This window comes from Osmia bicornis, chromosome 6 (assembly GCF_907164935.1).
Source record: "Osmia bicornis bicornis chromosome 6, iOsmBic2.1, whole genome shotgun sequence".
NCBI lineage: Eukaryota > Metazoa > Arthropoda > Insecta > Hymenoptera > Megachilidae > Osmia > Osmia bicornis.
In genome coordinates this window covers 2,439,180-2,461,052 of record NC_060221.1, presented here as the reverse complement: position 1 = coordinate 2,461,052, position 21,873 = coordinate 2,439,180, and the positions used below count along the sequence as shown (strand labels likewise).

Here is a 21,873-nt window from a genome sequence, read left to right as displayed (position 1 = left end):
TCGTTCGTGCGGTAAGACCGCTTGTATAAGTGGTATCGTTTCGGTGGCCCGTTAGAAGCGTATTTGTTTACGTACACCTGCGAAAGCGGCAGAGGTAGCAGCAACAGGCTCGTCGATTGGATACCAGGAAGGTGTACAGAGGTAGGAGGTGGTGGAGGTGGAGGAAAGACGAAAGACGGCGGGTCAATGGCTCGTATACGGAGCAGCATACGCGAGACTCGCCGACTTTCCGTATATGCCCAGAAAGCTCGGCTGAGATTCGTCGCCGAGCCAGATTGCGATAAAAACGAATGTGTCACGGGAGAATTCCCTTTTCAAAGCGGACTCGTTCCCGCCGATACCCTGCCGATAGCGCTGCGAGCTGACACGCGATCCTCTTTTTCCCCTCATTTTTATCACCCCCAACCAAAGATTTAATTCACCTTCTTCATTAATTTGTTCTGCGCTTTACATCCGGAAGCCTCGAACAATGTTGCATACAACAGCGTTAACTGTAGCAAACAGTGCCGTTAAAGACACTGGTACCATTCATTATTTTCCACTAGAAACGTTAGATCAGATTAAATTTGCGGGTCTTCCGAGGCTGACGCGTTAAGGCTCGACGTAATGTTTAGTAGAATTTCTAAGTTTTCTGACTGAAACTCGATGACGCGTTCATTGATCACGGGTTTTATTCAATAGAAAATTTCGAACTCGCTAATCGGTCGAGTTTGTCTTCCGGTTTGTTGGTCGCGAGTCAGGAAACGGATGGACGTGGCGATTCGTAGGTTCCATTGCTAGACGGATTCGCCTGGGTGCTGGTGCATTCTCGGCTCTACCTGTACACTAGTGTAGTTGCGCTCGCGCGGACGTTAGTTGGGAACGAGGAGGAAGACCTAGTTCGAAGGTAGAACGCTGCAACGGCACTAGGTCACGCATCGCAGTTCCTGAACAGCTCGAACGTTCGTCTAAGTGTGCGAACCTGTGCACGTGCATGTGCTGCATCGAGCCTTGTACGCGGCACGCATACGAGAGAGCCGGACGATAGTCGCCACGCCGGTCATGGACACCTTCGACAACAAGCTCCTTCTCCTGCCTTTTCAAACAATTTCTATCGTGAAATTTTAACGAGATTGAAACCTTCTAGAAGCAACGACCATTTTGTTCGAGAAAACGTAGGAAACGAAGAATTCGAGCTTCTTCAATTGCAAAGCTACACGAACACGCTACGATTCGTGTACCGTAGGGATGGTACAATCGATTTATCGATAAGGTCTCGATATCTCATTGATACTTAACGATGTATCCGTAATATCGTTGCGACGTTGTTAAGGCTACTATTCATCGAGCAGGGATTAAAATCCTCTCGAATTTTCTGACCGATTATGAAGTTAGACTCTGCATTCCACTTGTTAGCGATCTCTTAAAGCGCTGATTAATTATTTAGAATAATTCGAATAGACTCGGTCGTAGCGAAAGGGTTGAATTTCAGAAATAGATTCCAGTTGGGTCATTGCCATTCGCCATTACGATATTATTCAGGCTTATCGATAGCCAAAGCAGTTTTCGATTTCTTTTTCCATAAATAATTTCCATTTCTCATGATGTATGTTACGAGATATAGTCGGTGTATCCGATTCGATCTTGCTCGAAGATCCTTCCATTCATGTCGAAACGTTCTCATAAGACATTTTGCCCTTCTCCGTTGAACTCGGCTCGTGTGAGCCGATCACCGGCCGAGTTAACGGTAACCCGGTGTCGTTTCCATCCCGATTGGATTTAACAAACTTTTCCATTCGTCGTGAACGAAAGTAGCAGCGTGGTACGAGGGTCGGACGGAGCGAGAGAGTGAATTTCGTCACTCGAACCGGACGACGAAATTTACATCGGGTAAAGATGTACATAGGTACTGTTAAGCGACCGCTCGAAGCGAAGGTGAAACGATCGGTGGACCGATAAACCACCACCATCGATTCCATTCCATTTCATTTATTTTTCTGTTAACAACAGTAAAAGCACTATGATTCTATTCGAAACAATATGCACGCTTTTGACGAGCACCAAAGGGCGACAGATTTCCAAGCTGTCGATGCGTAGGCAGATGGATTTTTCTCGTCTGCCTGAAAGATGGACGCGGTGTCACGGCGGCAACAATGCCAACGGGATGAACGTCCTGATCTCGTCACTGTTCCCGGACAACGACCTCACTCTTTGTAAAATTTCACGAACATTGCTCCCTTTTTCATCGATCTATCTTCAATTTATCGTAGAAGATTATCGAAAGAACGAACGCGATTTCTATTGATACGTAGATCGGATTCTTATTAAAATTATTCTGATTTTTCCAGGCATCGACGAGTTTGCCGAGGAAGGAAAAGAGGAAGTCGGTGCCGGCGGTGAGTGGATGCGAGCGGGGGCACGATTAAAAGTGAAGCCTCTTGACCACGTAGCCGGAGGTCATAGTGGTGTAGGCAGACGTTACTCTCTTCCGTCTGGTCTGCGGGCAAGGTGGAGTGCGAGCGATGCGAGCGAGTGGTGACGAGGTCTGCTGCTTCGTCGAGCGGTATGGTAAGTGTGTTAACAACGTAAGCAGGGTGAACGCCCTCGATAGACCTAGACCCAAAAACCGCTCGTTCCATGGGCAACTGCCACTGGCAGTGGGTTAAGGCGAAGTCATGTGACGCGATGCAACCACAGGGGCAACTTGCATCTAACGCACATACATACACAAATGACACGACCATTACTTTCACGCGTATGCGTTCGTTTCTGCTCGCACGAACGCGTTACACGCGGGGTTCGTCGGCCTGACCGTCTCTCGCGGAATGCCTTCGAATTATTTCGACTCGTCTTCCTTTTCTTCTATTCCCTTTTTCCATCTGGGACGTTTATTTTCTAGTATTTCGTTTCGAAAGACCACCGGAACAGCAAATGTTTTCTTTCGTTTTCAAGTTCGACGCGTTACGTCAGGTGTGAAAACGTTGATCGATTCGTTGAATCATCAGAGACAGAGATCGGCGCTACTTTCGGTTACAACGAAATGCAATACACTCGGTAAATTTGGAGCAAGCGAGCCACGGATCGTTGGTCTAAAGATTAAACCGAAAGAATTTCCCTCGTTTTCTACGATTCCTGTTCCACATTTCCAGCCAACACGGCTGGCCGCTCGTTGACGTCATTATCCGCTTCGAATGGCCGTCGAAAGAAAACAACAATACTTTTTTCTCGACGGTCATCGAACCCGCTACCACCGTCTGCTCGTCGTTTCTCTAGCCGATAAACAAATTACTAATCGGCAATGGGAACCAACGGTACGGTACATCGAGCCCCCGGGTTACCTTCGACTACCTCTGCGACAATCGTGCACGCGTTTTCAACTCCAGTGATCTTGGTCTCCTTACCAAACTGTCTTGAAAATAGAAATTAATCCCCGCGCTGGGATACAAATATTTCTGCCCTGTTCCGCTCTATATTCCCCTCGCGGAACTGCATCGCACGCTATCGAATCGCGTTTTCTTTCCAAAATCATGCGCATTAGAAACATATTTCGATCATCTCGCGTGTAACGCTAATTGCAAGTAGATCGTTTTTTAAGATATACAGGGAAATAGGTAAAAATTAACCTTTAACAATTCCAGTGAAAACCGGCGTGCCTACTATAATTGCAATTATTCGGAATACAATCGTTTCATTTTCAGTTTAACACCTCGGCTATCATGGAGGTCATCAGTGACCGACTCTCGCCGGTTGAAATGTAATGTAATCGAATGGTTATTCAAAGAGAAGAGGAAAAATAACTCTGTATAGCATTACCGTGTATTACTATACGCGTCCATTTCCTTCTAACACTGTTTTGCAGAAATCAAATAATAGTTCGATGATGGACGTTGCGCTTGGAATAGCTAATTCGGCACGTTCACGGTGCATGCGCTATTTCGATGGGTGCAATGTGCGATCACGTTCGTAGCACTTAAAGGGTTAAGGAGGATCGGGGCCGTTCGCTACAGGATGATTATCCAGGCTCGCATAACCGGCGAGGAAAGGCATGGATGTGTATAGTGCGTCCCGACCGTCGGTGGATGGAAGTCCATCCTTGATGGAGGTTACTCCGGGCCATCGTCCCACATCTCCTTCGATATGAACTTGTGTCTTCGTTCGACTTGCCTTCGTTCCTTTCCTCCCCACCCCTCTAACCCTTCTCTTTATCCTCCCTTCTTCCTGTCACCTCTACCCACCTCCTCTTCTCTTCAACGCTTGCTTTCTTTCCGTCTGCCGTGTCCAACCACCTCCACCATTACTATCTATTCCCCACCGTGGATTTTCTCCTTCTTTGGTATTCTCATCCCCTTCCTCGTTCGACGATCCAGCCAGTGGCATGAGTTATTTCGATTCCAAAACTCGATCCATCATCTGTTGGATTCGATTTGATTGACCTCTAATGAGTATTTAATTGAAGATCAAGGTGGTCGATTAGATCCTTCGCTAGAAACTATTAATTCTTCGCGATTCAATTTGTTCTTTATTTTGAAAAGTCTTTAAGGATCCAAGGGTAGTTCGCAAAGGGTTCAAGCTTTCAGAGTCCCTTCGTTCGAATTCCCTCTAGACGGGAAGTTGATAGACGAGGTATCGCGACCCGGATTAAGCTCCATTGCTTCCCTTCGCACTTTTCCTACTCGCGAAGCCCGTTTCAGAGGGTCAAGGTACTCGCGAATTATATAAAATATAAAAGTCGAAGGAAGTGGACGTTCTCGTAGAAAAATTTCGTGGGGCAGCTATAAATAAACGGTGGCGGAAGAAATGGTAATACGCCACATGGCGGAATGTCAATGGCCAACGATTGGACGGCGAAGTGGACGGCCAGGTAAACGGCCCGAACGTTGAACCGACGAATGACCTCCGACAACAACGGCCCCCGTTTTCGGTGCCCAAATAATCTACCTCCATCTACTTGGCGTTTCGCACTTTTACGATCGCTCGTTAAATCTCATCCTCTTCTTTCTTTAACCGAGCTTTCGAGCTTCTTCTTCTCTGTATAATTAAAAAAAAAAAACAAGGACCAACCTCTCCTTCGTGTCTCCAAGGGATCTTGAATGGCTTTTCGAATGTTCCCTGCTCCTTTATGGGCTATGAATTTTCAGCCCTTAACCCTTCCCAACGACGCGTATTACTAATTGCAAACGATTGTCAGTCGAAACGTTGAATTATTTCGCCCTGGGTGTATCAATATAATTAACGAAACCCTTATTTTATTTTAGGTTTTTCGAAGAGGAATTCCAGGGAAGAATTCATGGCAGTTCCAGGAAGCGGAGTCTCGTCATCACGGAATGATGTATCTTTTTCGAGTATCCCGGTCCACGACTAAACACACGTCAATCTGCTTAGTCACTGCTGGCAAACCGTAAAAAACCCATCGATGGAGAAGGAAGTTGAAGGGCGAACAAAAGATGTAGGCAGACAAAGGAACAGGATTCTGAGGGGACCGAGCAAATTATTAATCGAAGTTTATCAAAGAAAGGAAATAAAATGATAAAATTCATTTCTGTTTAAATTCAATAAATTATCCTTTTAGCTGCGGTGGAAAAATCAGAGATCAGTTAGATGGAGAAAGGGTGCGAGTTGCAACGGCGTCGACCTAATAAGAAGGAGAGATTTTCAGGGACACCGGTCACAGGAAGCACGTCGATGGATCAGGGAGGTCAGGGGCGGTAAGAAAAAGAGAAGGGAGGGCTGAAGAGAGAGAAAGAGGGAGAGTCTGGTGTGTTCGGGACGCGGTCGAAGACACGAGACACACGGCGACTGCTCGTTACATAAGTAAGGTAAAGGATCTCCTCTTCTGCTCTCCTTGAACCGATCCACATCCGCGATTATGCCACTTTCCATCGACCTCGCTTCACCTCGACTCGCAGTACGCAGTCAGCACGTGTGAGACGTCCGTGTACCTGCAACTAATTAAACTCCATTCATTGAGTATGTCGGATTTTGCAGCATTCCATTTTCATTCTTTTTCCTTTCTCAACTTGAAGCTTTTCCAAAATGATTTTATACCGATTTTAAATTGCCTCATCTTTCTTTCTTAGATTTAGCAACAATTTCATTTTGTACAATTTGAGAAATTGTAAAATGCAGATTACACACTGGCGGAGGAACGAACCACAGCGAAACGGTGGAAGTTTTTTTTTATTTTTAAATCAAGTTACCTGCTGTTATGTAAAACGATTCATTCGCGTTGCGCTTGGTGGACCAATTTATTACGTTTGCGGTTTTTACGAAAATGCCAGTTCGGCATAGCGACGTAAAGTTAATTGGCGTGGCGTGGACGCTCGTTTTACAACGTGTTTTAATTGGGCGACTTTCTGTTCAAACCATGATTCATGACATTTTCAAGCTAACTGTCGATATCTTAAGCTGTCCCTTTTTAACGATTGGATTTCCTAACAAATTTTTTAATAACTTTCTTCCTTTTTTTCAGGTTGTATATACTTTCTATTTCGAAGGGTTTCAAAGGGTTTCCTAATGGGATCGATGACATTGACGAGGGGTGGGTCATCGACCTTCTCGAATAACCTTCGACAACACGACCTTGCTGTCGAGCGATGCTAGTCCGGCTGTAATAACCGGGGGAAAAAATCCTACGGGAAAGTATGCCCCGTTATACGCTCGAGCTCTCGCTTTGAGCGGAAAAGAAAACCGCGAGCGAAACGATTTGAACAGTTACTTCTCTTTTACTTCGTTTCGAACGATTCTTCTATTTCGCAAACGCACTGCATGTGTACATCCGGTTTCAATTGCCATGGTATGCGCTAAGTTTGTTCTCCACGAAAGGTGTAATGTTTTCTCTAGTTATTTCCTACTTTATTTTATTATAATTAAAGGTAAGATCATTATATTGTTCCTTATAGTCTTTTCAGACTTTATTTATATTAATTTGTGTTTTAAACTAGCGTAAGTTACCGCTAATTTATAATTGAATCATCTTTTCGATTTATTGATCATTATATTAAACCGCGCTCTTCGAAAACAGTACCATTGACACCATCCAGTGGTAAGCGGCAAAATTAATGATTACAGATTGCTAAAGAGGTGAAAGATTTCGCAATGCAACAGGCTAAACATTGATGTATTTTCGAAATTCCACCCCCGCGGCATCTATACAAAAACAGCTGAAACAACTCGATAATTTATCGATGAATTTTTCGAACCTAGGGAACACTGGCGCCACCTGACGGAAAGCAGCGAAAGTTACCGCTGGGGTCCCTGACACCCCTAGGAGATATTTTGGCGGCGCGCAGAAAGTCGTCGGGGTTCTTGACACCCCAAGATGATATTTTGTCGGCGCGTAGAGATTCACAGGGGTTCCTGACACCCCAAGAAAATATTTTGTTGTTACGTAGAGTTGCCGGGGTCTCAGACACCCCAAGACGGTATTCTGTCGGTGTGCAGAGATTCACCGGGGTCCCTGAAACCCCAGGATAATATTTTGTCGGTGCGCGGCAAAAGTCGCTGGGGTTCCTGACACCCCAAGAAGATGCAAGGTCGGTATACAGTGAGCGCCAACAATGCATCGGGGTCCTCGACACCCCGGATACCATAATATCGGTATGCAGAGTGCAGAGGGGTCCCTAACACCCCAAGATGATAACAGGTCGGTATGTAGTGTGCTTCGGGGTCCCTAACACCCCAAGATGGTATCAGATCGGTATACAGAGTACTTAGGGGTTCTTAACACCCCAAGATGGTATCAGCTCGGTATGTAAGGTATTTCGGGGTCCCTAACACCCCAAGATGGTATCAGGTCCGTATGTAGAGTGCCTCGGGGTCCCTAACACCCCAAAACTGCATCATTGTTGCAGCCTCCCTTACATTGCGTCCCTTACATCTCTGTACCCTTTATATCTTTGTATCCCTTACATCTCTGTACCCTTTATATCTTTGTATCCCTTACATCTCTGTACCCTTTATATCTCTGTATCCCTTACACTCCTGAGTTCTCCCTGCATCTCTTGTATCCTTTCAACCCTTATAATAAATATATTATAAATATAATAATATATTATAGATAATATACTTATGGCCACTGATTCGAGTAAAGGTAAGTAAAGGTAAGTAAAGGTAAGTAATGTCTCGTGAAACATAATTTTTAATTTAAATTTTTGCCAAATTTAATTCCTTTTTTTGCCACCAGAGGGCGCTGATTCAACATCGAAAATTTAGTTCGCATTTTTGCCGCTAGAGGGCCAAAATTTCGGCAAGCTTTAGTTCCTTTTTCCGAAACCAGATGGCGCTGATCCGACGTCGAAATTTTAGTTCACATTTTTCCCGCTAGAGGGCCAAAATTTCGGCAAGCTTTAGTTCCGTTTTTCGAAACCAGATGGCGCTGATTCGACGTCGAGATTTTAGTTCACATTTTTCCCGCTAGAGGGCCAAAATTTCGGCAAGCTTTAGTTCCTTTTTTCGAAACCAGATGGCGCTATAATTAGATGCTTACAAAAGGGATGCAGGGATGTAAGGGATGCAGGGATGTAAGGAATGCAGGGACGTAAGGGATGCAGGGATGTAAGGAATACAGAGATGTAAGGGATGTAGGAATATAAGGAAAGCAGAGATATAAAGGACTTTTTTTTTTTTAACGTGGGGAAATCTTGCATAAGACCCCCCACCGTCCTCTGGGGGAGGGCGGCGGGGGAGTGTCGGATTCCTACTGACTAAAACCCCACGGCGACGGACACTGGCGCTAAAGGAGGGCTCTGGGACCTTATATTACTCCGGAGCCCTTCATATTACGCCTGGCACATTGGTGCCTATCTCGGGTGCCTAGCATGTGGCCGACACCGGGGGTCGCACCCGGTGCCGGCTTCTACTTGGGCCGCGGGCAAGGGTGTCTGGAGCATTGAATTGTTTTAATAACATTAATAAAACTCTTCGTAAATAATTACATTTATTTATTTATCAATTTTACAGTATAACAGTGTATACGGTACGCTGAATATAGAATAATCTCTGCTCTTTTATCGTTTACTAATTAAGGCGATTAGTATGTGAGTGATCGGTAAGAACATATATTATATATATTTATATAGCACGTGTAATTTATTATTGGTCGTGTCACGTTGATTCTCATTTTCGTTCGATGCGATATTTTTTACTCTTTTTTATTCTTATAAAGAGGTACGATATATCGTTATTTCTTCGCTCGTTTTTATTTCCTTGCACGCCCGTGTTCACCTCCTTTTTTAGACCACGAATAAATCTCTGTCATGTACCACAGTAACGATAATTGTTTTCGTAACTTTGCGTTTGCTTTTCCTCCTACGTACTCGTGCGGATAAGGCCACAATTAGTGTTTCGTCCGCGTGTGCGTGTTTGCACACTCTGGCGTATGTGTTCGTGTATGTTCCTGTGTAAGTGAGTCTGACTGATGGTTTTAAAAATCGAGGAAAATTCAAGAAAACGATTGATAGGGATTGAAACTCGATTCTCAATGTCGCACATGCGAGTAACGCGTATTTTTCAGTTCGAATGCACGTTTGATAGGTTCTTGGTTTTCAAAGACACCTGTTGGGTGTCTGTAGACAAATTTTTAAAGAGGAACGATTCACTCAACAGTGCACTCGAACTCTACGTTTCAACCCCTTGCTTTATAACATCGGAGTTCATTAATTGTTTAACGCGTTCTGCGCCAGTAATTAAGCCCCGACAATTTAATTCTCTTAAGCTGTGATAAATTTTAAGGTATCGTACGGGGTTAATTTATTCGTTGCCGTAAGGAAAGGGAGAGAAAAAGAAAGATGTGTACATTGGTACGTGTGTCGGTTTAGTGTAAGTATGACTATTCACTCGCGCGCGTGTGTGTGTGAGTTTAAGTTAAATAAAAATAACATTATCGTATGTATATCAAATTTAGTTCCATAAGGATATATATATATATATAGGATCCATCTTTTATCCGTTTATTTGTTCGCGCGAATTCTTTCATCGTCGTCGCGCGTTTCTCTACCATTGTACAAAGCGAAAGAAAAAAAAAACAATAACGACAGTACGTAGCTTCGTCTCTTCTAATTAACACGGTGTAACAGCCCGACGACGGTTAATTACAAATTAAGGCGATTTGATTTTCGATGAAGGCGTGTTCTTCCCGTTTCGTCCCCGTTTAACGATTACTTCTTTTTTTCAACGTTAACTGAGACATCGAAACGAGAAAAATGACTACGTCCTCTAAACACTACGAAGCTAGAAAATACCCCGTGTCTGCTCGCGTTCCCTGCTTCGAGAAAACTCGGTGAATACAGCGCTGTTATTTGCGAAGAGATCGTCGAGCAGGATCTTCCATGTTTTCAACAAAATTACCGTGTTTCCGGACTATACACCTATACAGAATTTCGTTGAAAGTTATTTAACAGCGTATAATTTCTATGCAAACGATACATTAGTTTAGTTACTAAAAACACACTAGGACCTACCGTATGAATGTTCGTATATAAATAGTTCACTTTATTTCTCTTTGTTTTATTTTTATTTTCAATTTTCACAAAGGGAATCACATGGCAGGTTCTAGTCGAATTAGAAAATTTCTGATTCGTTTTTAGATTTTAAGTAGAAGCGTTTCGTCCATTATTTATTATTTAATTTATTATCGTGTTGAAATTATACAATGCTAAATAAGCTTCCAGTGTACGAGACACGATCCTTAACAAACTGTATATTTATCGAGAATATAATGAAAGAGAAACACGGTAATTTTTATCCTCATATTATTTAGATTCAAATCGATACAATCGTTTTTTTTTTTCATTTCTATAGTTTCTCGAAGCGGAGTCCTTTAATTGCTCTCGATTTCGAGAGCAATCCTAGCAAAGAGGGTATTCTATATCCTTCCTCTTTCTTCATGCTCGTTCCTCTTCGCTTGATCGATCTCTCAGCTCCTTACATCAGCTTCATTTTCGCGCAATCGGGGCAGATAATGTCTTCGCCGTCGGTGATGAAACCATGTCCGACCAACGAGGTCTTGCAACCCGCGCAGATGAAGCAGTCGTTATGCCAATGTCTGTCCTCGAAAGAGATGAAACGAGTGCCACCGATACCTGTGAAACGAAAGAGAACGCTTCTCATTTACATATCTTTCTTTTGAAAATTTTATCCTTCACGCAAGCTAAGATTTTTGAAATCTAAAGGGTTGTGGTATTTAGGGTATAGGAAGGGTTTTCTATTCATCGAAGGAATCTTCCCGCAAGCTAAGATTTTTGAAACCTAAAGGGTTGTGGTATTTAGGTTTTTATTCATCAAAGGAATCGAGGAACACGTACCAGTAATTGGTTTGGAGCAGGCGGTGCATCTCTTGGCGAACAGTTCTCCAAAGCAGTCAGCACAATAAGGCTTGTCGTCGCGAGACGTGAATCGCTGGCCAGCCAGGGAATTGTTGCAGTTGCTGCAGGTGAAGCAATCTCTGTGCCACGGCTCGTTCTTGTATGTCACACCACCGCTAGTAATAATCTGTGAAACGATAAGTCCTCCGTTATCAGTCCAACCTCCGTGATCGCAACCGATGCACAACTATCTTTTCCTAGAAAAAGAAAAACGATACGTCACCTTGTTGCACTTGACGCATCGGGTGGCAAACTTGTCCTCGTAACATCCGGCACAGTAGATTTCCTGCTCGCGCGGGATGAAGCTCTTCGTTCCGATCGGGTTCTTGCAGACAACGCAGCAGAAGCATTTCTCGTGCCACTGCCTGGTCTTGTACTCCATCTTCTTGGTACCTGAAACCGTAAAGAACAATCAGTTCGATATTTTCGATTATTACGCCGGCAGCGAATGAATATTGAAATCAACCCTCGCGGACGGAACGACGAAAGCGCGTTTCATTATTCATACAGTAATTACACAACGGAGGGTCGGAAGGGTGGAATATCGTAAGATTCGCAAGGGTGCGAGCGAGTTTGCACGGAGGGTTGCAAAACGCACTGTGTTTTAACGTCTAGACTCGAATCGCGTGCGGCGCCCTGGCTCGCGTGTACACACTCGCTTATCCGCTTTGTTCTACCAATTCCCGAAGGAAGAATTTCCCGGCAGATCGTTTCCTCGCTCCACAATATACAAGCTTCCCGCGAAAAATCCCCTTTTCATATTTCCTCCAAGAATCTTTGAAAAGCGATCGTTCGGGGCAACGTTAGAAAGTTTCGTGGCAGGTGCAAAAAGTCTCATAAAACCGAGAGATAAGTTGGTTAAGATAGGTGTCATCTTCCGCAATGCGGTTTTCAAGTTTCTCCCGCAGGACTTTCTAGTCACGGTCGTCAATGACCTACATAAAACGGTTCGATCCATTTGTTCCTTTATTTGAGCATAAAATATTCTTCTTTTGTGAAACTTCAAGTATCGACGAAGTTAATTGTCCCATAAAGGAAAAGCAAAGTGTCAGCAGAATAAAAACACGCGAAATCTTCGTCTCGCGTATCCGATCGACCCGGTTCTTCTTCATCGAATCGTTTCTCCTGGCCGTGAAAAGAAGAAGAACAATAAGCGATCCATCGGTTTCGTTCGCTCGATCGCAACGTGTAATTCACCGATCAACGAAATTGCCGGCCTCGCGAGGATGCCCATTGTGGATCCAATTTCAAAGTCCCACGGCTTAGTGTCTATGGTGTTTCGTTTTGCATAAGGAAACGGACCAGCCCCGAGATTAGTCACGAAGCTCGTGTTTATGGTCACGAAACGATCCGTGCGTGGTCGTGCATCCACTTTTCGAATCTTCTACGTTCGACTGAAAAGTCGAGCCTGATATTCAGGAAATCGAGTGCACCGATGGCTATTTAATTTCCTATCCATTTAGAATGTTTTGCATTTTCGCGAAAGTAATGTTTTCCTGTTCGAGGCGCTCGAGGCAACTCGCTATTCCGAAAGATGATCTAATAGGACCCACGATCAATTAAATAACATCGTCATGGACTACGCGATTCGGACACCTTTCGACGGGCCCAGATGCTTGTCAGTTGCTGACCTTTTTACGCCACTTTAATGGTATCAGAATATCTGCGAAGATGAAAGGGTGGCGACAGGTATGCGGGCGGCCCAACGAGACGAAAGAAGGGATCCCTGGTTTTTCGTAGGTTAATTTCCTCTTCGTGGTCCGATATGAGTCAGAAGAAGGCTCGTGACATCACTTTGTCCGAGCAATAGCTCCGTATATGTATAAAGTCTGATGGTCCAAGGCCGACGATGTGGTAATCTCGCGTTACCCGCTCGTGCTCGCTCGAGAAGCCTGATCGGCCGTGCAAAATCGCGCCTTCCATTCGATTTATTAGGCGAGTAATGCCATTGAAACTCTTGTCCGCTGCTTATAAGGAATAATTTCGTTCTCCCGTAATTGCTATTGACCTTTTCACTCGCCTCCCCGAGGTCTTTGCTTCCCTTTACGATGTCTTGCAACTTTGTTTGCTTGGTTAATGGTCGAATTATCATCGGAACGCGTGTGCATTCGGACGAGGTGATGCAAGCAGAGGAAAATGATTCAAAGTTAGCCGGAAAATCAGAGCAGATTAAGTATCGAGGATTCGGCGAATAGTGGGCGTGAACGCGGAGGGTCGAAGATCTCGTCAAAGTGGGAACAGCGGAATCGTTAACCCGATCGTTTCGAATTTTACGACGCGTCGAATCGTTCGGATCTTTGCTAATCCGTCGGAAGCTGCGATCCTCGAGCGCGTCAATTCTAAATATAAATTCGCCAACGAGCAGAACAGTTACGTACCAGGAGAATTTCGCGAAGAAAACGCACGAGGCAACTTTTGTTGCAGCAACAGCGACAAAGAATTGGAACGGGCCTTGTTGTGCAACTGAAAAATATAATATGTAACAACGCGGCACGCGCATCCGGTCCGTTTTTAAGTCATCCGTTCGTTGCATAACTGCATTTAAATGTTACATAAAAGTTTGCGCCCGTGATTGAATTTCGACCGGCCCTTTGCATTCAAGTTTCGACACGTAGAAAGTCAGACATTGTTTCGTCGCATAAAAGTAGTATAAAATAGATTTCCTTGTTTCCTTAGAGTTCTTTAGAATTGCAGAAGAAATAGACGCATTCTCTATCGCGCGAGAGATCGTTCCGCGATAAGATGATAATTTGTCTATTTGCATCGATTGATATTAATGCACCAATGTCCATTCGTGCATATGACATCATTCCTATTAATAGGCCATCTTATCTGACTACATGATTTTTCAACCATGCTGAATTACTCCATTTTCTCGGTTAGATAATCGGCACTGTTGATCTTTCAATCCACCTTTAACACGTTTCATTGCACGTTTAATACCGGGTTAAAGTAGCTTTTCCAAAATAGCGTTCGTTTATAATTTCAAACGAGGATGAATCAGCTTTGCAAAGCTTTTTGGTCACGTATTTATCGAAATAAATGACAAATGACATCATTTAATCATATGGCAGCGGATTCCAGGCTGTTTTGCGACGAACACCGACGGCAAATATTGTCACACGCGTTCGGGTCTCGTTTCGTTTGAAAAATTTGCATTGCGAATTATCTGCAAACTAGCAAGAAACAACATCTCTTCGCGCGTAGAAACCAACTAAGACGAGAGAAATAGAAATTTTCTATGATGCCTCGTAAATGGGTGAAGGATCACGAATGATTGAATCTAGCAAAATTGATTAGGAATTTTAAGCAAACCTCGTTATCGATGATTTCCTATTGGATTGGTTATTTTCTAATTAACGGGTTCGTTAGTGGAATCACGGTGGCACGATGGAGAATCGAGTGCGTGGCCGTGCTCGTGTTTCCACATAAGGTCGCGGTTCCCTTCGGATTCCCTCTCTCTTTCTTTTATCTTTCACAAGTTTGCCGGTTGTCCGCGTTCGATCGGATAGCTTATACCGCGAGCCGGTTGCGACCCACGATCCGCGTGCCGATGTCGACCTTAGGAAAACTTTGAGAACGGAACCTTATCCGCCGCCCCCGCGTCCACCAGCTGCTTTTGCAACGTCCATGAAACCGAGCCTGAATCTCGGACACCGCGTTTCCATTCAATTCCCGTGCAATTCGTCAAAATCAAATCGAATTTCTATATTCTACATTGCGAAATTTTCCTACAGGTACTAATCTTCCAAAGAACTTTCTCATTTTATTTATCTTATTTTCGAAATTCTAATTATATATGCGGCTTCTTATTTGGAAGCGTATAAACAGAGTTCGAGATGAAGCAATCTTTTATTTTAAACGGAAAATATAAGCACGTGGCTCGAGGCTGTTTCTCCTTGGGCTCGAGACCATTATGCATCGTCGTTAATAAATCCAACTATTTATCCTGCCAACCTATGCCATTAACGTCAGTGCATCTTCCTATTAACTGATTATGAATAATCTACTCGTTCTGTCGATGCAACACTATGGAAGGCAATCCTTAACCATTCACCTGTCGATATTTTCAATTGAAAACAGAAAATCACCTGGATCCGCTTTCTTCGGGTCTCCTAGGAGACAATCCTTGCCGAGACAGCATCTGAACTTAGGATCACCCTCCATGGGGAACATGCTGAATATCGCCACATCCTCGTCCTTTTCCTTCGCTCTTCTTATCCTCTCTTCACCCACTGTCTTCGTTTGCAAATGAAGTTTGCTAGACAATCGTTCGCTCAACGTGTCCGCTGCCATTTTTCAATTCTTCAAGAACACTGAAATTTCTCTATTCGCGACGACACGCGTTGCTTAACGAGCAAAGTTTACGTTCGAAACGAGGCTAAGAATTTGAAAGACGACTGAGAGATCGAGTATCTCCATTCAGATGAAAAAAAGTGCCCGGTATGATCTATTAAATTTTGTTTTTTTAAATTTGTTGTTTAATCGAAAACGAGAGTTTAATCGAATTACAATACGAGACGATGGACGAAAGAAATCGGTCGATCGTGCGATTGGCCCGGAGTTCTGCGAGCCACTGAAGCCTTCCAAAGGCAGCACGCTCGCTGGAGTCACCGGTACACAGAACGAGCACGCGCAACGTGTCTTCAACTAAAGCTGATAAGTTCGCCTTTCCGCTCCAACAGACCCAGACTCGCATCGCGGGTATTTATGTTTACGCGTCCCGTTTGCTTCAGTTCATATATCTTTGTCCGACAATTTGCTTCTTTTTCCTTTTTTCTTTTTTTTTTTTTTTCAAATCATTTTGAAGAAACTGCTGCTTCTTTATTTATTTTCATGTGGAATCGTAGCTGCATTTAGTTGAAAATTAACCCCCTACGACAAGAGTGACAAGAATTGATTGGGAGACTCGCGAATATTTTCAGGCGGGCGGCCGCAGTAGAAATATCGACGCATAGTCAGACACGGTACAATATATACCGTAAAGCAGAAAAATTGCTTCAAACGAGTATTGTATTTAACTTGTCGTTTAAAACGCAGTTGCTAAAAGATTTCTACGAACACTTCGACTAATCCGTATTCATAATTAGCACGGAGGCACATACTTTTAGTAGGTTTGAAATTTGCAAATGTTCGTGGTTTCTTTTCGATAAGATCGTTCATTGTTGCGGTTCGGAAATGTGGAAAACACAGCGTGAATCTGTTTCGCTCGACGGAAGGCTAATCGTTTATGATTCACGTCTTGTTTAAAAAGAGAATCTTGACACGTTTCGTGATAAACGATTGCTAAGCTTGAATATGATGCACAAAGGATTTAATCGCATTTAATTTTTTAATAAAACATTGGATAACGTTTATCGTTTCAATAGCTTATCGCATTATTCTGGAATGAAGAGTTAATCGTGCTTGGAATTACAGGAGGATTAAATCAATCTATCAGGTGTGTAGCGAATCGTTCTTTCCACGACGTTCGACCGCAATGCATCAAGTTAGATTCCACAAGTTGATAGAGGTTCGAAAGGTCGATCCGTATACGGACACGAGCTGGCACCGAGTCATTTTCACGGGTGATCCTCTCGCTATTCGTTTCAACAAAGACTTAACGAGACTCCCACGCGACCCATCTAACTCGAAATCATCAGAGACACGAAATTTCCTCGTTAAATCGATCATAAGTCTTCGTATAGCTTCTATCTTTCGTTTCGTTCCTCGATTTTTACCGTGATATCGCTTTATTTTAACCAGTGTACTTGACCGAATTACGGTCTCGTTTTACAAGTTCCTTTTCCCGCGCCAGTAGCTGCCCTCGAACGGACTTTTTCTTCTATTACGAGCGGTAATTGTAATTATTAGCAGATACTTTACGAATGTCAACTTTATCCTAGTATTCGAAACTGTTTAAACTTTCCAGATCGTCTTTCGACGATTCGACGGATCAACTTTCAATTTCTTTAGCAGAGAACAAATAGAGTATAGGGTGTTAATTAGCATGATTTGCTTGTAATCGCCCGAAGCACAGTCTCAGAGGCGAGCATGAATCACCTGGCAATATAGGTCGTGTTGTGTTTCACCACGCCGTCTGCGATTGTCGAAGGCTACGAGGCGACAAGTCGTTCAGGAGTTCGCAGTCGCGAAAAAGGTCGACCAGACATAATTGCACGGCAACCTTTTTCGACCCACTTTCTCGCCTTTCTGATCTCTCAAACTTCCGAGAGTTCCTTTTATAAACTTTTCCACGTGGCAACGGGCAGAGGAAAGGCTCGTCTTTTATCGAAGGTCGTTGACTCTTTAAGAAGTTTCAAAGATCTTTCTGAAAAAGCGTAGGAGTTCAAGAGGTTCCTTGCTTAAATTCGACCGTGAGTAGAGGTAAAGGCCTTGACTCGGTTGCTTGGATAAGAAACTTCGTACCGCGAAGTGTGTATAATTTCTATTCGAGATCGTGAATCAGCGCTTGTGGATCGAAAACAGGTGGTTCAGAGATGAGTGTCGGGATAATTTTGGACATTGTAATCCAATATAATTTTCCTATTTGATGTTAATTAAAAAATTAAAATAAAGCTACGAATTACGTACCGGCACGGAAGATCTCGCCGCACCCATCGCAACGGCTGGCGAATTGGGCGTCGTAGCAGTTGCCGCAGTAGATCTTGTCCACCTTGCTACCGAACTGTTTGTCCACCAAGGACACTCTGCACCTGTTGCAGAGGAAGCAGGCCTCGTGCCAATGCTTATCCTTGTACGACAAATCCTGGAAAAGGACATTCGAATTGTCTCATAAACGTCTCGAACATTAGGAATTAATTGCTTCCACTTGAGGCGAGGAAAATAATTTTAAAACGCAGGCTTTTAACAGGATTTATTGAAAAGTTTTCTGATACCGCGAAGGACTGAAACGCTTGGTCGAATTCGTTAGACGAGCAATCGTATTGAAATCGCGCGGCTTTCCATTTCAGGATCGATTATAATCGCGAACTCGTCGACCTTTAAGTGGCGCGGATGTGTCATTCGATGGAGAAGGCACGTGGAATCCTTGGATCTTTCGTTTGCGGTGTAAGAAAAAAAAAACGAAGAAGATAGAATAAATCGTCCCGTCTCGTGCAGACACCGATTTGTCACGAAACGAAAAAACTCGTGGAAAAATCAGGAGCGTGACCGGTGTTGTTCAGGGAATTCGTGGGAATCTATGGTTCGCGTTTCAACTGTAGGAGGAGTAACAAATGGCGAGAACCGCGGCGTGAAACGGAAATAAGTTCTCTCGAAGCAGATAGCAGGTACCTGCATCATCGTTTCTATTTCTAGGAATGAGTAAGTCAACGCCCATGCTCGTCTTCGAGTATCGCCATCTCGTCCCCGTGATTATAAACGACTTTTAACCAATTATTCCAAAGAAGCCATCGATTAGCGTTAGAATTTATTAATCCTCCAGGACGAATAGCGACACCGATTATCATCTGATCATTTGAAAATCGATGACGGAAGGGAAGATTTGATACGTACCTTCGAGTCGATACCGATGATTTTGTTGCACTCCTCGCAGCCATTCGCGAACACGTTCTCGTAGCACTTGATGCAGTAAGGATGCTCGTCCCTGAGCACGTAGCGTTGCCCGGTCAAAGACTCGTCGCACTGCCAGCAACAGAAGTGGCCGCTGTGCCAGTCCTTGTTCATCGCCTTCGTGTACTCGCCACTGAAAATCAACTGCAAAGGAAAACGCGACGAGTTTTAGAAAACGTCATCATCGCGACAAACTTTTTTCTCTTATATACAAGTTGGTCCACGCGAACTGTTAGAAATTATAACTCTTTCCTCGATGCAATTAATGCAGCGAAAAAAAAGAGTCACGACTTGTAACAGTCGCGTGGATCATCTCGTAGACCCGATACCCTGAATCGTTAAAGTAAAGCCAAATCAAGAATGAAACGAAAGAAACGGAATCACTTTCGACGGGAGATCGTTCGAAGAAGAGAATTAGAATCTTTGATAACGCTCCTCTCACAGCCTCCATTTATTTTCTCTCTTTTCTCGACAAACTTCCTTGCTATCTCTCTCATTTTTCTTTCGGTGACGTTGTGTTCGCTGGTTTAATATGTACCTTGGTTGAGTGCTGTTGTATGTGCTGGCTGAGTATTCTTTGTACGGGAGCATATTAGTAATAAAGAATCATGTATCGTACGAATTTCACGGGTATCTTTGCCCCTGTGAGAGAAGAGCGTCCCTCGAGATGACTGCCACTCTAAAGAACCTCGAACTCACGGTGGATACTTTGAATCACGAAATTGGGGATAATCTGTGGTACCCTATCGAATGAAACGGGTCACCAGTTGATCTTTCACCAACTTGAACGATATTTCCTTCCCTTTTTTAAGGAAACTCGCAATGCAAATCGCATCGAAAGAAGAAGTAGGAAGATCGAACGCGGAAGCAAAAGTTACGTAAAGTACACCGAGTCGAAGAATAGAAGATTTTTCCACCCATTCAGATCCTTCACCATTCGTTCACGACGATATTTCACGGTTCAACGGATCCACGTGGAAAGGCGGTTCATCGGGGTGGCAGATCTCGCGAGTAGGGTGTTGCTCGATCGCAAACGGAAAGCTGATACGGAAGAGAAATAAATAGAAGAAGAAAAAGTAACGAAATGATTTGGGGGTTGATCCGAGCTAACACATCTGCAGCCAGCACATACTCTTCGATGGCGTGGTGGTTGTTCTGCGTGCTGTCGACCTCGGTGATCGTGACCTCGGCGTTCTGATCGTGGCTCTCCCTGCGTTTCGTCGTCTTCTTCACTTTGCGAACCTTACGCTCGGTGGTCGTGTACACTACACTGTCTACGTCCGCCATCTCGTTTAAAGCTTGTTCCGCGAGTCTGTTGCTCGGTCGCGATACCGTCAGATACTACTTCTGATCCGTGAACGGGACTGGATAACCAGGAACAGAATGTCCAGGAGGAGAAGCAGAAGAAGAGAAATAAGAGGAAGAAGAACAAGAAGAAGAGAAATAAGAAGAAGAGGGTGATGGCGAGATGTTGGTCGTCGTTATGGAAATGAAGGTGTTCCGGTCAAGAGTGTTTTATCCGTGTAACCAGCAGCTTTCGAGCTTGCGAACTGACTGAAATCTAGGATCGGCCCGCTCCGGGCGTCATCATATCGGGACGCTATTTTCGGCGTCCCGACGACTCCAGAAACCGCGCCGCACCGCGTCGCGACCGCCACCATCCCTCTTACTTTTCTCCCTCCTTCTGGCTCCTTCTTCTCTTCAGAGGAGTGGAGATTCTCGATGCAGTGTGCCGGGTGCAACTTTTCTACGACACCCATCTTCGTCACTCTCTTTCTCTCTCTTTCCCTCTGTTACCATTGCTTCTTCATCTTGCTTATTCGTCATAGCTGTTGGGAAACGGATGCGACAGGTTACGGGTTCGTGGCTCGATCTTTTTCAATTTTTTTCATTTTCTTCAACTTTTCATATTCAGATCCTGGTGCGGATATTTTTGGATTCTTTTACGGTGCTTTCTTTCTTGCTTTCTTTCTTGTAAACGAAGGAAAGGGGTGATTTGATTTGTTACTTTTCAGCTTTCCGTTTGCAATTCGACCTCTGGTAAGGATCGTGCGATCGTAATTCAAGGCTATATTCGGTTTCTCAGGTATTTTCAGGTTGTCATTTCAGATAGAAGATCTTCCGATTGATTATGTTTAGACGGAAGTTAATAATCATCTAATGATCGAAACTGCAGTATCCCATTAACGAGGGATAACGAGCGACTTAACAAGTTGATTTACACGTTCGATGTAATTGGACACCACTCGAAAGTTCAGGCGTAAATTATGGACAATCGTCGCGTGTCGTTTTACGATCTCCAGTTACGACGCGATTACGGAATTTCCGAGCTGAGCTTGCGGCCTAAAACGCCGAAACACGCGGCTCAGAGCTTGCAGTATTTCTGTCCAGCTTCTGATCGACTCCTAGTAGAATTCCGTTGAAAAATTTCCCTTCTAAATAACTCGCTAAGGAATTTCCTATTCTATTTCAATTACACCTAACAGTTTGTTGACAAATTCCTCGGTAAACGACGGTATTTTCGATCAGTTGATATCTCGTGAAATTATTAGATTCTCCGGTGTTAAAATAGTTATTGAACTAATGCCACGTTATTTTTACGCTCGAAATAATGTGAACTCTGTGCAATGAACTTTTTCCCACGCATTTTGCAGTACAGGAATAAAGACAGCTTTTTATATTTTCCAAAATTCATCTGGATAGCTGTTTCGATAGGTGCTTCAATTTATTGAACGCTATAAGTGACAAGGCGTGCTCCAACTTTAAAGACTATTTTCATCCCTTCACTGTGCATGATCGTACTTGTAAACTATTCTAGGTATGACGATACAAAGAAGATGTTTTCAAATGATCAGAATGAAAAGTGGGAGGAATTTGATCGTTAATCATCGAGGAGTTTCATGATACGTAGTCCGAAGTGCTTGATCGCGTGCCAAACAGGTGGTTCCTTGTCGAGCGGGGGGTGAAACCGTGCGAAAAA

The 21,873-nt window shown here is 43.8% G+C and overlaps 2 protein-coding genes across 13 annotated transcripts in view; one reads left to right on the top strand and one right to left on the bottom strand.

The window, feature by feature from the left end:
- LOC114871664 (protein FAM76A) overlaps nucleotides 1-5,520 on the top strand; it is a 46,588-nt gene extending 41,068 nt beyond the window's left edge. The window contains exons 7-8 of the transcript XR_003788627.2: nucleotides 2,328-2,547; nucleotides 5,235-5,520. The gene's annotated coding sequence lies outside the window, so the exon portion shown is untranslated. The remainder of the gene's footprint in view (nucleotides 1-2,327; nucleotides 2,548-5,234) is intronic.
- A 3,377-nt stretch (nucleotides 5,521-8,897) lies between these two features.
- The window catches only part of LOC114871640 (four and a half LIM domains protein 2), a 64,036-nt gene continuing 51,060 nt past the window's right edge, over nucleotides 8,898-21,873 (bottom strand). For 8 of the 12 annotated variants that reach the window (XM_029177806.2, XM_029177800.2, XM_029177805.2 and 5 more), the window contains 5 exons: nucleotides 18,837-19,037; nucleotides 17,913-18,087; nucleotides 11,563-11,732; nucleotides 11,280-11,466; nucleotides 8,898-11,057 (listed from right to left, as the gene is read on the bottom strand). In XM_029177806.2, the coding sequence (XP_029033639.1) occupies nucleotides 10,900-11,057; nucleotides 11,280-11,466; nucleotides 11,563-11,732; nucleotides 17,913-18,087; nucleotides 18,837-19,037 (891 nt within the window). In that variant the 3' untranslated portion in view covers nucleotides 8,898-10,899. Of the gene's footprint in view, nucleotides 11,058-11,279; nucleotides 11,467-11,562; nucleotides 11,733-15,430; nucleotides 15,917-17,912; nucleotides 18,088-18,836; nucleotides 19,038-19,431; nucleotides 19,943-20,025; nucleotides 20,462-21,873 lie in introns of those variants that run through there. The other 4 variants (XM_029177808.2, XM_029177799.2, XM_029177811.2 and 1 more) reach the window with 4 other exon arrangements.